Source organism: Oncorhynchus masou, chromosome 28 (genome assembly GCF_036934945.1).
Source record: "Oncorhynchus masou masou isolate Uvic2021 chromosome 28, UVic_Omas_1.1, whole genome shotgun sequence".
Lineage (NCBI taxonomy): Eukaryota > Metazoa > Chordata > Actinopteri > Salmoniformes > Salmonidae > Oncorhynchus > Oncorhynchus masou.
The window spans coordinates 12096257-12112806 of record NC_088239.1 but is presented as its reverse complement, the minus strand read 5'-3'; the positions used below and the strand labels follow the sequence as shown (position 1 = coordinate 12112806).

The window sequence follows — 16550 nt, the reverse complement described above, 5'->3', positions numbered from 1 at the left end:
AAAGTACCAATCAAATGGCAGGGAACTTAGTTTACCTTCTACACTCCAGACGGTGGAAGAACTGAATGTGACAGAGGAATACGAAAAAGAGAGAGGAAGAGAAGGGTAGGGAGACCGAGGCAGACAGGAAGTGGTAAAGGAATAGAAATAGCGCTCGGAAAATACATTGGAACAAATTGAAGGGAGACAGAGAAAAGGGAGGCAGAGGAAAAGAGGTAAAGAGAGAAAGAGGGAGAGAAAAGGACAGTGACAGAGGGATAGAAAGTGAGGGTTGAAGTATCCGTCTGTGTCAGTGAGTAACTCCTTGTTGGACATGGATGTAGCCAACTACAGTGAGGGACTGGACCCAACGTACAGCAGCCTGGGCTTTGAACACGCTGACATCCTCTATGGTGGGGGAGGTGAGTGGACTGGACACACACACACGGTCTGCTAAAATGACAAGTTAACAGGTGCTAGCAACATATCTGTGTGGTCATTTTGTGTCTTCTGAAATGTAAGGTCAGATATGCTTTATCCTGATCCCTCTACCTGCAGTCAATAAATGATTAGTAGAAATACAATATCTGAATTCTCACTTCAGTAAAAAGCCTAAAGTCAACTTGACCTTTTTCCTTGTAAGCTTGAATATAAACATTCAAATGTGATATTGTACATTTAGTCCAGTAGATAAGCTCCCGAAAAATACTATATTGTTCAACATGGTATAAAAGCGTAAAAATTGGCACACCTGCATAATTTGTCTTGCTGAACAAAACCTGATATAGCGCCATTTCAGCAAAGGCATGCGTCGGCCTTAAAGGTCAATGGTGATAATGCATTTTGGGTCATGGCTTCCCTTGTGTTGGGTCTACATGGCTTCAAATAGCTTAACATTTTTGTATTGGTTTTAGAGGAGCAAATTTGGTCAACAACAATAACCAAATATTCTTTGTTTTTACCTTGATGAGCACAACAATGATGAAAAAACATCAACGGAAATGGCAGTAAAATTGGAATATTTTCACTTTCAAAGTATCTTTTTACACAAGTTAAATACAGTGATTTGGGGAGTCTCCCACATGCCTTTTGTCGAACACCATGTTGCTTATGTTATTCTTTAAGCAATGGCTTTTTTTCTGGCCACTCTTCCGTAAAACCCAGCTCTGTGGACAGATACTCCAATCTCCACTGGTGCCCCTTGCTTAGTGGTGTTGCAGACTCTGGGGCCTTTCAGAACAGGTGTACAGTTGAAGTCAGACGTTTACATAGTCTTAAGATGGAGTCATTAAAACTCGTTTTCAACAATTCTACAAATTTAATTAGGGGGCGCTATTAAAATTTTTGGATGAAAAACGTTCCCGTTTTAAACAATATATTTTGTCACGAAAAGATGCTTGACTATGCATATAATTGACTTGAAAAGAAAACACTCTGACGTTTCCAAAACTGCAAAGATATTGTCTGTGAGTGCCACAGAACTGATGTTACAGGCAAAACCCAGATAAAAATCCAACCAGGAAGTGCCGCATTTTTTGAAACCGCCTCATGCCAATGACTCCTTATATGGCTGTGAATGAGCTACGAATGAGCTTACGTTTTCCACGTTTTCCCCAAGGTGTCTACAGCATTGTGACGTCTTTTCCATTGAAGAATGGCTGTAAGGGACCATATATAGCATGTGGTCACATGGTGTCTCCCGCAGAAAATCTCGCGTAAAATACAGAGGCAGCCATTTTTCCAATCGCTTCTTATGAGAAACCAATTGCCTCGACGGATATATTATCGAATATATATGTTTGCCGTGTTTCTGTCAATATTATGGAGCAAATTTTGAAAAAAGTTTGGCATTATAGTTGCAGCATTTTCCGGTTGATTTCCCAGCCAAGGATGATGAAGAAACGGGAGCTATTTCGCCTACAAAAATAATATTTTTGGAAAAAGGAACATTTGCTATCTAACTAGGAGTCTCCTGAGTGAAAGCATCTGAAGTTCTTCAAATGTAAATTACTTAATTCGGTTGCTTTTCTTATTTTCGTGAAAATGTTGCCTGCTGCCAGCAGAGCCTAGCAAAGCATTATGCCATGATAAACTTACACAAATGCTTGTCTAGCGTTGGCTGTAACGCATATTTTGAAAATCTGAGAAGACAGTGTTGTTAACAAAAGGCTAAGCTTGTGTTTGAATATATTTATTTCATTTCATTTGCGAATTTTTGCGTATTTATGTCCGCTGCGTTATGCTAATGCGTTTGCGGCTATGATTATGCTCCCGGATATGGGTTTGCTCGTCGCAAGAGGTTAACAAACTATAGTTTTGGAAAGCCGGTTAGGACAACTACTGTGTGCACGACACAACTAATTTCAACACTATTAATCTAACAACAGACAGATTATTTAACTTGTAATTCACTGTATCATAATTTCAGTGGGTCAGAAGTTTGCATACACTAAGTTGACTGTGCTTTTAAACAGCTGGGAAAATTCCAGAAAATTATGTCATGGCTTTAGAAGCTTTAGACCTCCACAAGTCTGGTTCATCCTTGGGAGCAATTTCCAAATGCCTGGAGGTACCATGTTCATCTGTACAAACAATAGTATGCAAGTATAAACACCATGGGACCACGCAGCCGTCATACTGCTCAGGAAGGAGATGTGATCTGTCTCCTGGAGATGAACATACTTTGGTGCGAAAAGTGCAAATCAATCCCAGAATAACAGCAAAGGACCTTGTGAAGATGCTGGTACACAAGTATCTATATCCTCAGTAAAACAAAACCTATCTTGATATAATCTGAAAGGCCATTCAGCAAGGAAGAAGCCACTGCTCAAAAACCGCCACGAAAAAAGCCAGACTACGGTTTGCAACTGCACATGGGGACAAAGACCGTACTTTTTGGAGAAATGTCCTCTGGTCTGATGAAACAAAAATAATGGCCATAATGACCATTGTTAGGTTTGGAGGAGAAAGTGGGAGGCTTGCAAGCCGAAGAATACCATCCCAACTGTGAAGCACGGGGGTGGCAGCTTCATGTTGTGGGGGTCCTTTGCTGCAGGAGGGACTGGTGCGCTTCACAAAATAGATCAGCATCATGATGTTGGAAAATTATGTGCATATGTTGAAGCAAAATCTCAAGACATCAGTCAGGAAGTTAAAGCTTGGTTGCAAATGGGTCTTCCAAATGGACAATGACCCCAAGCATACTTCCAAAATTGTGGCAAAATGGCTTACGGACAACAAATTCAAGGTATTGGAGTGGCCATCACAATGCCCTGACCTCAATCACATAGAACATTTGTGGGCAGAACTGAAAAAGTGTGTGCGAGCAAGGAGGCCTACAAACCTGACTCAGTTACACCAGCTTTGTCAGGAGGAATGGGCCAAAATTCACCCAACTTATTGTTGGAAGCTTGTGAAAGGCTACATGAAACATTTGAACCTGGCTAAAATTTTAATGGCAATGCTACCAAATACTAATTGAGTGTATGTAAACTTCTGACCCTTGTGATGAAATAAATAAAAGCTCAAATAAATCATGTAAACTTCTGACTGTCACACCCTGACCTTAGAGATCCTTTTTGTCTCTATTTTGGTTTGGTCAGGCGGCATGAGTTGGGGTGGGCATTCTATGTTTTGTGTTCTATTTTTTCTATTTCTGTGTTTGGCCAGGTGTGGTTCTCAATCAGAGGCAGCTGTCAATCGTTGTCTCTGATTGAGAACCATACTTAGGTAGCCTTTTCCTACCTGTGTTTTGTGGTTAGTTATTTTCTGTTTTGTGTGTCTGCACCAGACATAACTGTTTTGTTTGTTCTATTTTGTTATTTTTTTGTTCTAGTGTTCAGTTTTATTAGAAATCATGAACACGTACCACGCTGCACCTTAGTCCTCTTCTTCAAACAGCCGTTACACTGACCCACTGGAAATGTGGTGAAAGAAATAAATCTGAAATAAATAATTATCTCTACTATTATTCTGACATTTCACATTCTTAAAATAAAGTGGTGATCCTAACTGACCTAAGGGACAGGGAATTATTACTAGGATTAAATGTCAGGAATTGTGAAAAACGGAGTTTAAATGTATTTGGCTAAGGTGTATGTAAACTTCCGACTAAAATTGTATCTCTAGCCATGAAATGCTTTGAAAGACTGGTCATGGCTCACATCAACTCCATCATCCCAGACACCCTGTATCCACTCAAATTCACATACGACCTCAACAGATCCATGCAATTTATTTTACACTCCACCCTGCCCTTTACCACCTGGACAAGAGGAACACCTATATGAGAATGCAGTTAATTGACCTCAGCTCATTGTTCCTCCAAGCTCATCACTAAGTTCAGGACCCTGGGACTAAACCCTTACCTCTACAACTAGATTCTGGAATTACTGATGGGCCACCCCTAGGGTGGTGAGAGTATGCAACAACACATCTGCCACGCTGACCCTCAACACGGATGCCCCTCAGGGGTGCATGTTTAGTCCCTTCCTGTACTCCCTGTTCTCCCACGACTGTGCGACAGCGCACGACTCCAACACCATCATTAAGGTTGCTTACGGCACAACGGTGGTGCCTCATACTGGATGAAGATTTTTGCTTTAACGAGTCAGACGCAAAGGACTTAATTCAGACCCCGGACAAAAGCCCAAATTCACATGAACAAGAAACTAAGATATTGGGGACGTAGGTCGGGGTGCCTTGCAAGGATCCGACGGCAAGTGGGTAATCCGACTCTACCATCAGTCCTATTAGCCAACGTGCAATCATTGGATAATAAACTGAATGAGCTCTGGTCAAGAATATCCAACCAATGGGAAATAAAAATTATATTATCTTATGTTTCACCGAGTTGTGGCTGAACGACGACATGGATAATATACAGCTGGCTGGGTTCTCCGTACATCGGCAAGATAGAACAGCTGTAAGACAAGGGGTGGCGGTCTGTGTCTATTTGTCAATTACAGCTGGTGCAAGAAATCGAATATCAAGGAAGCCTCGAGGTTTTGCTCACCTGATGTAGATTATCTCATGATAAGCTGTAGACCACACTATTTACCAAGAGAGTTTTCATTTATATGTTTCCGTAGCTGTCTATGTACCACAACAAACCAATGCTGACACGAAGACCACACTCAAAGAGTTGTATAAGGCCAAAAGCAAAGAAGAACATGCTCATCCTGAGGCGGCGCTCCAAGTGACCGAGGTCTTTAATGCAGGGAAGCTAAAACCCATTTTACCTCATTTCTACCAGCATGTTACATGTGCAACCAGAGGGAAAATAACTCTAGACCACCTTTACTCCACACACAGAGATGCATACAAAGCTCTCCTTCGCCCTCCATTTGGCAAATCTGAGGCGGCGCTCCAAGTGACCAAGGTCTTTAATGCAGGGAAGCTAAAACCCATTTTACCTCATTTCTACCAGCATGTTACATGTGCAACCAGAGGGAAAATAACTCTAGACCACCTTTACTCCACACACAGAGATGCATACAAAGCTCTCCTTCGCCCTCCATTTGGCAAATCTGACCATAACTCTATCCTCCTCATTCCTGGTTAGAAGCAAAATTAAAGCAAGGAGTACAAGTGACTCGCTCAATACGGAAGTGGTCAGATGACGCAGATGCTAAGCTACAGGACTGCCGATGACACAACAGGCCTGATCACCGACAACGATGAGACAGCCTATAGGGAGCAGGTCAGAGAGCTGGCAGTGTGGTGCAAGGATAACAAACACTCCCGCAACATGATCAAGACAAAGGAGATGATCATGGACTACAGGAAAAGGAGGGCTGAGCACGCCCCATTCTCATCGACCGGGCTGAAGTAGAGCAGGTTGAGAGCTTCATGTTCCTTGGTGTCCACATCACCAACAAACTATCATTGTCCAAACACACCAAGACAGTCGTGAATAGGGTACGAAATAGCCTATTCCCTCTCAGGATAGTGACAAGATTTGTCATGAGTCCTCAGATCTTCAAAATGTTCTACAGCTGCACCATTGAGAGGATCCTGACTGGTTGCATCACCACCTGGTATGGCAACTGCTTGTCCTCTTGACCTTAGGGCACTATAGAGGGTAGTGCGTACAGCCTAGTACATCCCGGGGGCCAAGCTTCCTGCCATCCAGGACCTCTATACCAGGCGGTGTATATAAATTGCCAAAGACTCCAGCCACCCTAGTCATAGACTGTTCTCTCTGCTACCGCACGGCAAGCGGTACCGGAGCGCCAAGTCTAAGTCCAAAAGGCTTCTTAACAGCTTCTACCCAAAGCCATAAGACTCCTGAACAGCTAATCAAATGGCTACCCGGACTATCTGCATTGACCCCTCCCCCACTCCCATTTATACGCCGCTGCTACTCTCGGTTTATTATCTGTGTATAGTGACTTTACCTCTAACTACACGTACATATTACCTCAATTACCTCGTACCTATGCACATCGACTCGGTATTGGTACCGAACCAACTTATAATTTCTCATTGTGTATTTATTCCTTATAATTTGTCTCTCTGCATTGTTGGAATGTAAGCATTAATTAAGTAAGCATTTGCACCTGTTGTTTAAGAAGCATGTGATAATTACAATGTGATTTGATTTTCCAGGGCGGCAGTCTTCCAATATGGCCGCCAACCAGCTCCATGGCTGTATTTCCATAGATAATTGCTCTGTAATGCACACTGATGGCTTAAAATGTGGTGTGGAGAAATGCGGTGTGGAGAACACAATCAAATTGCTAAAATATGCACACAATTACTTTTGCCATTCAGCTCCATGGGGCTAAATTAGAGCAGCTTCACCTGTCTGGATAACATTGATGATTGTCATTTGTCATTCTGCTTATACACTCACAATCCCTAATGCACTTAAAAAAAACAGTTGAATATTGTATTTATCCATTAATTCATAATCCATGAATGAGAAGAGGTCTGTTTCGATAGGGATCTGCAGTGTGTCATAAAGACAGGTTTATTGTGGGCCGACAGTATGAAAAGAAGTTGGGACATCCACTGATGTTATCTCAACACGACTGATAAAAGGAATATTAAAGGGAAGTTGGTCAAACATTTACTTTATTCTCTTTGGCATTGTCAAGATGTATTCTTCCACCTTGGACATGGTTGGTATATGCAGGAATATGTCTGGTGTGAGTAGAGATATGAATGGACAAATTACTTTAGATTAGATATATTCCTGAGTTTGTTATCTTTGTTGTAATGTGATCTGATGGGTTTGGTCTTGAGAACACTTCAGACCACATGTGGCCTTGGTCTTTGTCTCAATATACTGGCTCTTGTTCTCAGTCTGGGTCTGCAGGGGTTGTGACTTGGCCTGGTTCTAGAGTTTTGAGGCCCCTTCTCTTGACTTCGTATCTCATATATGCATAGCCACTAACCATATCTACATGGACATACTACCTCAATCAGCCTGACTAACCAGTGTCAGTATGTAGCCTCTCTTCTTTTATAGCCTCGCTACTGTATATGGCCTGTTTTTTTAACCTTTGTTTTATTTCTTTACTTACCTATTGTTCACCTAATACCTTTTTTTGCACTATTATTTAGAGCCTGTAAGTAAGCAATTTACTGTAAGGTCTACACCTGTTGTATTCGGCGCACGTGACAAATAAACTTTGATTTGATTTGACATGATGCCATGTAGATACAAAAAAACTAGATTTGTACTCAGGGCACTATAAACCTAGATAACATGGTTTTTAACATGGTGGTTTAAAATTATTGCTGTCTTTCACATTTATCTCAGATTTTGTATTAATTTTGATTTACTTAGAGTAGCCCAATCGAGACCAGTGTCATACCCAATAGTGCCCTGAGTACAAAACATTTTCACACAAACAGGAAGATAAATGTACATTACAAATAAAACAAGAAGAATAAAAAAAGAACCACTAACCACTAGGCACAACCTCAACACCACAATTTCAACAAATAAACCAGATGAAAGCACCCAAAGCTGTCCTAAACTAGTTCCCACTGTCCCCCATACTGTAATAGGCAGATAGCAGTCAGCTAGCACAAAGCTATAGAGTCCCTGCCCTTATCTTCCTCTGCCAAGACGCCTTGATTTCCCATGAACAAAACGACTGATTTCCCTATTTGAACTGAAGAGGTTTTTCTGATGCCAGAAGGATGTGTGTATGCGTTTGTGCGCTCGTGTGTGCAACCTTTACTGTGACCATAAAATGTGCATTAGCTCCCCTGCACTAACACCTAGTGTTAAGCTCAGCAGACTAACCCAGTCTTTGGGTAATGTGTGTGTTCTAGACAGTATGCCAGCGGAGCTGGGCCTGTCCCAGGCAGATGTAGTGGACGGTAACTGTGCTATCTGTGGAGACAAAGCTACAGGGAAACACTATGGAGCTTCCAGCTGTGACGGATGTAAAGGGTTCTTCAGACGTTCCATACGCAAGAACCACATCTACTCCTGCAGGTAGGTGTGTGTGTGTGTGTGTGTGTGTGTGTGTGTGTGTGTGTGTGTGTGTGTGTGTGTGTGTGTGTGTGTGTGTGTGTGTTCAGCCTACAGCTGCATTCACCAGAGCCTATGTCTGTGATAACAACAGACATAATATGAGATGTTAACGTTACAGTATTCCTTACGCTGCTGCAAGTAGAGAAGTCACTAGTCGGTAATGCTGGAATGTACAGAACTACAAGGAAGGCCCATAGTGTTCAGATATTGACAGGGATCCTGTATGTGTATCTGTCTGTGCGTCTCCAGGTTTAACCGTCAGTGTGTGGTCGACAAGGACAAGAGGAACCAGTGTCGGTTCTGCAGGCTCCACCAGTGTTTCAGAGCTGGCATGAAGAAGGAAGGTTGGCCACATCAAACCAGTACTACTGAATATCAATACAGACTTTTTTTTACAGCCCAGCACTAACTCTGTACTTGCACATTCAACATATTACAAGAGGAAAAGTGAAGCAGTCAGTGTGAGGAGGGAATCAGGGCTGGGATGCTGAAACTATGAATGTTGGGTGGCTGGGAGGCTGCAACTATGGATACTGGGAGGCTGAAACTATAGTTGCTGGGTGACTGACACTATTGTTGCTGGGTGGCTGGGTGGCTGAAACTATGGATACTGGGTGGTTGGGAGGTTGAATCTAAAGATACTGGGTGGTTGGGAGGCTGAAACTATGGATGCTGGGTGGTTGGGAGGTTGAATCTAAAGATACTGGGTGACTGGGAGGCTGAAACGATAGATACTGGGAGGCTGAAACTATGTATACTAGGTGGCTGGGAGCCTGAAACTACAGTGGTTCCTCCTTTAAAAGTTGCAAGCTTACACCACGGGACTTAGAGGTATCCAGTTTCATTGTTCCAGACCACCGCAAGGGGGAGTTAGAGCACTCAAAGGTCCAAAGGTGTTCATATGACCAATCATATCGAGTCGTTCCAATGACGAATTTGACGTGAGCCATCCGTCGCTGGTGACCTTCTTCAGCGAAGATGGCTGACAAAACATTATGGTGGAAGCAAATGCAAGTAATTATAATGCCATAACAAGTCAAGCAAAAAATGTAGAATGGAGAGGAATATGTAAGTTAATATAGAGACAAACGATTGTGCATATTTTTCATTAAGTTAATTTACGAAATTCGCTATTTAGCAAGTTAGCTGACTAGCTAACATTAGCCAGCTAGCTAGCTAGTGTTATGACATGAGTATGAAATTGTAATTTGTGTTGTTTAATGTTTTAGGGACTCCTGAGAAAACCAGCAAACCAGGCTGTCGTCTTGTGAAACAGTGGATGCAAAGAATCTAGCTTGCTAAAGCATTTACTGCAAATTGAATATACTGTACAATTGTGTAAGCTTGCCTTGCTAATATTTGCCATGCAATGCAGCTGAAGTAACATAGCTAGCTAACTATTTATTTTCTTATTGTGCAGTTGAGGTTGAAAATAACTGTATGCCTATGGATGTGTAGCTACAGTATGTAGCCGATCTGTTTATGGACCCTAAAACGTTTGGTATGAATATTAGTTCAGAACATATGAACCTCAGCAATCATAGTTGATGTATTGACTTCAAGTCTGATTGACATTAATGAAGCCTATGGATAGAGTAGAATATAATAACTTTATTGTGCCAATGATGCAAGTCCTATATACATGTACTGTAGTTATTACCACACATGAGATCCCCACATTGTAGCCTGTACATTGAATATATTCACTGATCATTTACTCTTCCTTGGCAAATAAAGGTGCGTTTCAGGTATGCATCTCTGTGAGACATTATTTTTTCAGTCATATCCAATACCAGGTGAATCAAACTCCATTATTTGAATGATGCTGTGTCTGCATGTACAGTATGTATTATAATGATACTCTTCAACAGGGTTTACCACTCCTGCTCCTGGGACATCAATGATTACACATTGTAAATATGCAAAAGACTAGAAACATGGTTTAAGTAAAGGATGATTTGTAATTCATATATACAGATAAAAATAGTACACTACATTTCCTATACATATCTCACTCCCTTCATCTGCATTCATCTGAGGACACAGGATAGTATTTCAATGCGATACTTAATTTCAACCAGTGGAGAATGCGAAACGCTTTATTGAAAGAAGTTCATTATCCAGGTGTTATAAATACATAATACATGCATTATAAATATTATAATTGTAATATTATATTATAAATACAAGTTCAATCTGTACTTCAAAGCACATATGGTGTGCATTATAAACAGAAGAGGAAGAAAGAGGAGGTGGGGAAAGGGGGGTGTAGAAGACAGGAAAGGAATGAGGTCAAACAGAGCAACAGGGAAGATAGCATATGATTAATGAATCACAGTGCTACCCTAATATTCTCTCAGTTCATCACAATTACATAATAGTGTCTCTAGTGGTGTCTCCTAACCTGCCCGGGCTTCCAGTCGGCCCAAAGGTTATCATAGTAGTGGGTGAGGTGGCGATGACGGGACTGAGGTTGGCATCCTCTCTCACATCAACACATACCTGCAGACAAGAGACAGGTGGATAGAGAGAGGGCGTGATTAAGCTTTTTATGTTTTTTTATTCTAACACAGTCAGTCATGATAATCATCAGGAGGTGAAATGCAACACTGACCTTGGATCATTAACGCTGGGACTACTACATCTCTATCTGTGTGTCAATGTAAAGCATCTCTTTAGACCTAATCTCTGTGGTCCTGTGGTCTTCCTCCATGAAGAATGAACACTGAGTTGGGTCAGGGTTTATAGAAATGCAAGTTGTGTGTGCCTCTGTGAGTGGTTACGGACTGTATGTGACGCAGACACCTATCTGAGTGTACCTGTAACATTTAAATATAGAGGGCTATGCGTCTCACCACTTGGTTATTGCAAGGCTAACCCCCAGGGAACTTATGACTTGGTAGCAACAGGGGCTTGATAGTTCAGTGAAAATGGCTGAGTGTTTATGTGGTGTAAATCTGAAAATTAGCAGCTGACATCTTAAGGGTTTTTTAATGAATGAATGTGAAACAAGTTCCATGTACAACAAGACAGGCTGCGAGGAAGAGAGAAAAAGAACACTGAACAGTTAACTTCTGGTTATGGACACTTTTGCCAGCAATAAAGCTTCCCCGGCCTGTTCCTCAGACAGTGAACATACATCTGGCAATATCTAAACTTTTGACCCCTTGGTCAGCTCGCACTCTGAAAGTAAATAAAATAGCTTATTTTTTGTATCTATGAAAACAATAACTGAGATATGACAGTTCGATCTAAAGCAGCAGATGTCATTTTCAGGATACGTGGAATTTAAAGTGAAATGTTTAACCTATTAACAGAATCAATGGCTGACAAATCAAATAATATGCCACAGAATGCTGCAGCAGCATACAAGGTGTACTGCAGTATAACGCAACTTTTAAAGGAGGAACCACTGTAAGGATGCTGGGTGGATGAAAGTATGGATACTGGGTGGATGGGAGTTTGAAACTATGGATGCTGGGTGGCTGGGAGGCTAAAACGATGGATCCCTGGAGGCTGAATCTATGTATTCTGGGTTGTTGAGAGCTGAAACTATGTATACTGGGTGGGTGGGATGTTGAAACTAGGGATGCTGGGTGGCTGGGAGGTTGAAATGATGGATACTAGGAGGCTGAAACTATGGATACTGGGTAGCTGGGAGGTTGAAACTATCGATACTATGTGGCTGGCAGGCTGAGACTACGAACACTGTGTAGCTGGGATACTGGGAGGCTGAAAATATGTATACTGGGTGGCTTGAAGCCTGAAACTATGGATGCTGGGTGGCTTAAACTATGGAATGCTTTGTGGCTAAAACTATGGAATCTGGGTGGCTGGGAGGTTGAACCTATGGATCCTGGGTGGCTGGGAGGCTGAACTATGGATCCTGGGTGGCTGGGAGGCTGAAAATATGTATTCTGGGTTGCTGGGAGGCTGAATATTTGGATGCTGGGTTGCTGGGAGCCTGAAACTATGGATTCTGGAGGCTGAAACTATCGATTCTGGGTGGTTGGGAGGCTGAAACTATGGATGCTGGGTAGCTGGGAGGTATAAACTATGGATACTGGGTGGCTGAAAATATGGATACTGGCTGCTGAGAGGCTGGATATTGGGTGGTTGGAATATGCATATTTGCTGGTTGGAAGGCTGAAACTATGTATTCTGGGCGGCTTCGATGTTAAACCTATGGATGCTGGGTAGCTGGGAAGCTAAAACGATGGATACTGGGAGGCTGAAACTATGGATACAGGGTTGCTGAGAGGCTGAAACTATGGATACTGGGTTGCTGAGAGGCTGAAACTATGCATACTGGGTAGCTGGGAGGCTTAAACTATGCATACTGGGTAGCTGGGAGGCTGAAATGATGGATACTGGGTGGCTGGGAGGCTGAAATGATGGATACTGGGTGGCTGGGAGGCTGAAACTATGGATCCTGGGTGGCTGGGAGGCTGAAATGATGGATACTGGGAGGCTGAAACTATGGATGCTGTTTGGCTGGGAGGCTGAAAAAATGGATACTGGGAGGCTGAAACTATGGATCTTGGGTGGCTGGGAGGCTGAAATGATGGATACTGGGAGGCTGAAACTATGGATGCTGGGTGGCTGAATATGTGGATGCTGGGTTGTTGGGAGCCTGAAACTATGGATACTGGGTGGCTGGGAGGCTGAAATGATGGATACTGGGAGGCTGAAACTATGGATGCTGTTTGGCTGGGAGGCTGAAAAAATGGATACTGGGAGGCTGAAACTATGGATCTTGGGTGGCTGGGAGGCTGAAATGATGGATACTGGGAGGCTGAAACTATGGATGCTGGGTGGCTGAATATGTGGATGCTGGGTTGTTGGGAGCCTGAAACTATGGATACTGGGTGGCTGGGAGGCTGAAAATATGGATTCTGGGTAGCTGGGAGGCTGAAATGATGGATATTGGGAGGATGAAACTATGCATAGTGGGTGGCTGGGAGGCTTAAACTATGGATGCTGGGTGGCTGAATGTATGGATTCTGGGTGGCATGGAGCGGTAACCTTGGATACAAGGTGGCTGGGAGGCTGAAAATATGGATTATGCTTGGCTGGGAGGCTGAACTATGGACACTGGGTTGCTGAGAGTCTGAAACTATGGATGCTTGGTGACTGGGAGGATGGAACTATGGCTACTGGGTGGATGGGTGGCTGAAACTGTGAATGCCGGGTGACTGGAAGGCTTAAACTATGGATAGTGGGTGGATGGGAGAGTGAAACTATGGATACTGGGTGTCTGGTTGGCTGAAACTATTGATGTTTGGCTGCTGGGAGGCTGAAATTATGGATACAGGGTGGCTGGGAGGCTGACATTATGGATACTGGGTCGATGGGAGGTTGAAACTATGGATTCTGGGTGGCTGGGAGCTGAAACTTTGGATACAAGGTGGTTGGGAGGCTGAAACACTTGGTACTGGGAGGCTGAAACTTTGGATACAGGGTGGCTGGGAGGCTGAAACTATGGATGCTGGGAGGCTGAAACTATGAATGCTGGGATGCTGGAAGGTTGAAACTGTGAATGCTTGGTGACTGGGAAGCTTACATTTTGGATGCTGGGTGGATTTGATGCTGAAACTATGAATGCTCCATGACTGGGAGGTTGAAGCTATGGCTGCTGGGTGGCTGGGAGGCTGACACTATGGATATTGGGTAGCTGGGACGTTGATATGAAGGAAACTGGGTGGCTGGGAGGCTACTGGGTGGTGGATGTTGAAACTATGGATGCTTTGGTGGCTGGCAAACTGAAACAATGGATATTGGGTGGTTGGGAGGCTGAAATGATGGATGCTTGGTGACTGGGAGGCTGAAATTATAGATTCTGGGTGGCTGGGAGCTGAAACTATGCATACAAGGTGGTTGGGAGGCTGAAACACTTGGTACTGGGAGGTTGAAACTTTGGATACAGGGTGGCTGGGAGGCTGACACTATGGATATTTGGTGGCTGGGAGGCTGAAACGATGGATGCTTGGTGACTGGGAGGCTGAAACTATGGATGTTGGGTGGCTGGGAGGCTGACACTATGGATACTGGGTGGCCTGGGAGGCTGAAACTATGGATGCTGGGTGGCTTGGATGCTGAAATGATGGAAACTGATAGGCTGCAACCATGTTTACTGGGTGGCAGGGAGGCTTAAACTATGGATGCTGGGAGGCTGAAACTATGAATGCTGGGTGGCTGGGAGGCTGACACTATGGATATTGGCTGGCTGGGAGGCTGAAACTATGGATGCTGGGTGGCTGGTAGGCTGACACTATGGATACTGGGTGGCCTGGGAGGCTGAAACTATGGATGCTGGGTGGCTTGGATGCTGAAATTATGGAAACTGATAGGCTGAAACCATGTTTACTGGGTGGCAGGGAGGCTTAAACTATGGATGCTGGGTGGCTGAAATTATAGATTCTGGGTGGCTGGGAGCTGAAACTATGCATACAAGGTGGTTGGGAGGCTGAAACACTTGGTACTGGGAGGTTGAAACTTTGGATACAGGGTGGCTGGGAGGCTGACACTATGGATGTTGGCTGGCTGGGAGGCTGAAACGATGGATGCTTGGTGACTGGGAGGCTGAAACTATGGGTGCTGGGTGGCTGGGAGGCTGACACTATGGATATTGGCTGGCTGGGAGGCTGAAACTATGGATGCTGGAATGATGGAAACTGATAGGCTGAAACCATGTTTACTGGGTAGCAGGGAGGCTGACACTATGGATGCTGGGTGGCTTGGATGCTGAAATGATGGAAACTGATAGGCTGCAACCATGTTTACTGGGTGGCAGGGAGGCTGAAACTATGTTTACTGGGTGGCAGGGAGGCTGAAACCATGTTTACTGGGTGGCAGGGAGGCTGAAACCATGGGTGCTGGGTGGCTGGGAGGCTGACACTATGGATATTGGCTGGCTGGGAGGCTGAAACTATGGATGCTGGAATGATGGAAACTGATAGGCTGAAACCATGTTTACTGGGTAGCAGGGAGGCTGAAACGATGGATGCTTGGTGACTGGGAGGCTGAAACTATGGGTGCTGGGTGGCTGGGAGGCTGACACTATGGATATTGGCTGGCTGGGAGGCTGAAACTATGGATGCTGGAATGATGGAAACTGATAGGCTGAAACCATGTTTACTGGGTAGCAGGGAGGCTGACACTATGGATGCTGGGTGGCTTGGATGCTGAAATGATGGAAACTGATAGGCTGCAACCATGTTTACTGGGTGGCAGGGAGGCTGAAACCATGTTTACTGGGTGGCTGGGAGGCTGAAACCATGTTTACTGGGTGGCAGGGAGGCTGAAACCATGGGTGCTGGGTGGCTGACACTATGGATATTTATTTTTTTTATTTTTTATTTTACCTTTATTAAGCTAGGCAAGTCAGTTAAGAACAAATTCTTATTTTCAATGATGGCCTAGGAACAGTGGGTTAAATTATAGATTCTGGGTGGCTGGGAGCTGAAACTATGGATACAAGGTGGTTGGGAGGCTGAAACACTTGGTACTGGGAGGCTGAAACTTTGGATACAGGGTGGCTGGGAGGCTGAAACTATGAATGCTGGGTGGCTGGGAGGCTGACACTATGGATATTGGCTGGCTGGGAGGCTGAAACTATGGATGCTGGGTGGCTGGGAGGCTGACACTATGGATATTGGCTGGCTGGGAGGCTGAAACTATGGATGCTGGGTGGCTTGGATGCTGAAATTATGGAAACTGATAGGCTGAAACCATGTTTACTGGGTGGCAGGGAGGCTTAAACTATGGATGCTGGGTGGCTGAAATTATAGATTCTGGGTGGCTGGGAGCTGAAACTATGCATACAAGGTGGTTGGGAGGCTGAAACACTTGGTACTGGGAGGTTGAAACTTTGGATACAGGGTGGCTGGGAGGCTGACACTATGGATATTTGGTGGCTGGGAGGCTGAAACGATGGATGCTTGGTGACTGGGAGGCTGAAACTATGGATGTTGGGTGGCTGGGAGGCTGACACTATGGATACTGGGTGGCCTGGGAGGCTGAAACTATGGATGCTGGGTGGCTTGGATGCTGAAATGATGGAAACTGATAGGCTGCA

At 44.1% G+C, this 16550-nt stretch overlaps 1 protein-coding gene across 4 annotated transcripts in view; it reads left to right on the top strand.

The window, feature by feature from the left end:
- The window catches only part of LOC135517161 (hepatocyte nuclear factor 4-gamma-like), a 38865-nt gene that overhangs the window by 8901 nt on the left and 13414 nt on the right, over positions 1–16550 (top strand). For 3 of the 4 annotated variants that reach the window (XM_064941215.1, XM_064941214.1, XM_064941216.1), the window contains exons 1-3: positions 35–401; positions 8269–8434; positions 8723–8817. In XM_064941215.1, coding sequence (XP_064797287.1) covers positions 314–401; positions 8269–8434; positions 8723–8817 — 349 coding nt within the window. In that variant the 5' untranslated portion in view covers positions 35–313. Of the gene's footprint in view, positions 1–34; positions 402–8268; positions 8435–8722; positions 8818–16550 lie in introns of those variants that run through there. The other variant, XM_064941217.1, reaches the window with a different exon arrangement.